We start from the raw sequence: 3,341 nt of genomic DNA, 5'->3' as shown, positions 1-3,341 counted from the left end.
AAAACTGGAGGGCGCTGTAAAGGCATTCAATGCAGAAATTTTGCAGTTTTTTAGTTTCTTCAGACCTAATAAAAAAATTGCCTTTTTTCCTGATGGGTATGTTCAATACGGTGGAAGAGCTACATGCAACTAAACGGTACTATTCAATATCAATCAACGGGTACGAAGGTCAACTCAGGTGTTCGCGGGCTTTTCCTGACTTTTCGCTCAGCTATTCATTGACTGCGTAGTACAATGATTTATTTCATAACAGTTTTTCAGTTTCGAAGTAAACTTGGATTTTTTTCTCTTTCTCCAACTTAAATACACTTGTACCAAAACACATTATTTCTAGCTCATTTCTCAATTGCCTAAGCGTTTAATCCTTGAAGTTTGCCTAGTGTTGAAAAACTAAAAGTCTAAATTCATCTAGAAACTGACAAAATAGAATATCGAGTTTATTTCATTGCAAACAGTTCTAAGTGCAGTCGGGGTTGTTTCTGATCAAGTGAACATGTCGTAATCTAGAAAGGCAAAAACTGAGAAGAAAGTCGCGCAGTAACACAGTCCAAGAATTCGGTCCAGAACCCTGGCTACGATTCGCCACTCTTCAGCCACCGACGCATCCTGCTGCTCTTGAGTTTTGGATTCATAAAGGGCTTCCATAATATCGCGAATGTCACTCAAAACCTCCGACATTGAAAACTGGATTCTACCATTTAGGGAATCGTCCTGTTCGTTGCACGCATTTTGTCGGCCGTTTGCCAAGATGCTGCCTTTTGCAGCCTCAATTAGCCGAAATGTTGAGTTGTGGTTGAGTAAAGATTCGGCTAACTGCCCATTCGGCATTCTGTTCTGTCGGCCAATTGGGTCTCTGTGGTGATGATGATGATGGTTGAGATTGTTGTTGTTGTTGTTGTGAGTAAATGTGTGGTGGTTGCTGTGGTTGTTTTGAGTAATTGAGGCAAAAGAGTTGGCGAGGTGGTTGTGGTTGTGGTTAGGGAAGCTCCGATCATTCCCTGCGTGGTTATCCCAGTTGCAGTTTAATTGGCCGAACATCATGTCTGAGTCGAATGAGTCCTCCTTGTGGTACCTGAAGAAGTTTAAAAAGCTAGCTTGAATTCCTAGATCAAGACACTCAGTCTTGTTACTGAAAAGTTCGTTAAGTAAATTTTATTGTCAAGGGTGATAAACGGCATCATAAATTTACAATATGCTGCATTAGATAATTACAAGATGGTTGCATTGCAAAATTTTCATCAAAAATCGTCCAAATGTCACAACTTTTTTGTTCAATCACCTGTCAGAAGTTAATTATGTTCAAATTCTGATAAGAAATGGCAAAATGTATTCCTTTTCAATTGAATCAAAGAAAAAAGCAAAAGAAAATCAGTATATTTCTGAAGTTATCTGAATAAATGTTCGCATGATAAAAAGAATCGTGTTTCTTTTTTTTTTCATTTTATATCATCGTATATTTATAATTTAAACTACTTGTTTTAAAAAAATACATAAAAAATTTTTAAAATTTTCCTTTTCTTTACATGTGTACTCTTCACAATAAAATAGTTTTAAAGGTGTTTTAAGTAGTCTTTGTTCAAAGATTGGCACTATTAAACAATTGTATTCTGAGAAACAAAATATCAAACAAAAATTGTTTTTGTTAATTTTTACAACTTATTGAAGTTTCAAAAACAAATACTGTTGAAAAAAGGTTACATTAGCTCGAAAGTAATCTGTAGCCAAGTGCATAAAACAAGACTGACAAGATAACAAAAGGAGTGGATAAAAAATCATTAAAAACATTTTTTCATGTTTGTGATCTAAGCAAACGCTTGAAAATTCTTAAAATTCCCTGAAGAGTTCTTCCAAGTTTTTTTGAACAAGCAGTCGTTGCAATAAAAAAAATATAGTTTACGATGATTAAATTCGCCTTACAATATAAAATCCTACTTATAAAAAAGAAGACAATACCAGAAGTAATTTCTTCTGAGAAAAATAATGAAAAGGTCTTCTGAAACTTTTTACTGCAACAATTTGACGCCCTTTTTAGCTTCTTTGCTAGCACTATGGTGTCTATCATGATCTTATAAGCGATAGCTTAACAATCTAATCTATATTAGGCGGTGAAATTAAATATTTTAGCGGTGAATTGTGGTGAATTTTCGTAAGATCACCGCTTACTCTAGTGGTGAACTTACTTAATTTCACCGCATTCACCGCATTTCACCGCAAAATTATGTACGAAATTTGCGGTGAAAAAACTAACTTTTCACCGCTTATCTTACATATTTTTCCGATTTTTTTTTCTTGACCCGGGTAATCTTCGTTTTACATTTAAAATCCAATTGATACATGCCTTCAGAACAATTGTTGCAGTTCATTTAGAGTTTTCTAATGGAAAACATTCTTGCATCTCTCTCACAAAAGACATCAAATGCCCAAAATCGTCTCAGAGGAATAGGGTTGTCGGGCCGACCCAGTTTACAATTCAAGCAATAGTATTCCAACTTCATGGATTTTTGCAAACAAGTACTCTGTTTTAGTTATTTGTGGATTTTGATCAATAATTATTGCTCTCATTTATTTATCGATAATTATTTTGAGATTTTTACTATATTAGTCGGTAAAGAGTATACCACTTATCATCAATACGCCATAAAACGTACTCAAAAACAAGCAACTATGATTGATTTCGTTGGTTTTTTTTCACAGCACATGTTTCAAGCGAGCATAGAAAATAATAAAGACAGTAAGGCGAATTCAGTTCAATTTTGAAAAAGTTTGGAAATATTCGTCAACTTTGTCCACGATTTGTGTTTTTGAGCTATTGTAGAACAAAAACTGTTAACAGAGAGCTAATTAAGCACAAATCAAAAAAGTCTACTCTCTTTCTAAATTAACAAAAGTTCTTCATTTTACTAATAGCGGATTAAAAAAAGCTAACATCTGATTTGAACGAACTCAATATGAGAATTAACAATATATAGTTTCCGAAGTATACCTTAAATCACTGTTAAAGAAATCGAGAACTGTTAATGAAAAGACCGCGGAAATTATTGACAAAATCGCGGAACTAATGTACGTTTGCGGCATAACCATAAATTTTCATACAGTTCTTATTGCCGGAAATTCAAATTCAGTGGTTCAAAAACGTTAGCAAAGCTGATTTTCTTTATATTAAAAAAATGAGCGTTCAAGATGTAAAAATGTTTTAGCTAATTGGTTTTCTTCATAACAAAGAAATTTTTGCCTAAAACTGGCCCAACTATGAGGCTGTTGTTTTCCATCGTTTGTTCCCCACTTTGCATTTGCTATCAATTGTTAACTATATACTCAATAGACAAAGTGGAAATTTACCA

General features: G+C 33.9%; 1 protein-coding gene across 1 annotated transcript in view; it reads right to left on the bottom strand.

Annotated features, from left to right (window-relative positions):
* Nucleotides 1-382: 382 nt before the first annotated feature.
* The window catches only part of LOC142351145 (uncharacterized), a 6,004-nt gene continuing 3,045 nt past the window's right edge, over nucleotides 383-3,341 (bottom strand). Inside the window, exon 2 of the mRNA XM_075403264.1 lies at nucleotides 383-1,072. Within this exon, the coding sequence (XP_075259379.1) occupies nucleotides 484-1,072 (589 nt within the window). The 3' untranslated portion in view covers nucleotides 383-483. The remainder of the gene's footprint in view (nucleotides 1,073-3,341) is intronic.

The sequence above is a fragment of the Convolutriloba macropyga genome, chromosome 1 (assembly GCF_964194025.1).
Source record: "Convolutriloba macropyga chromosome 1, txConMacr16.3, whole genome shotgun sequence".
Taxonomy (NCBI): Eukaryota; Metazoa; Xenacoelomorpha; order Acoela; family Convolutidae; genus Convolutriloba; species Convolutriloba macropyga.
Note: the sequence above shows the minus strand (reverse complement) of the source record. Positions and strands in the feature narration are given on the sequence as shown.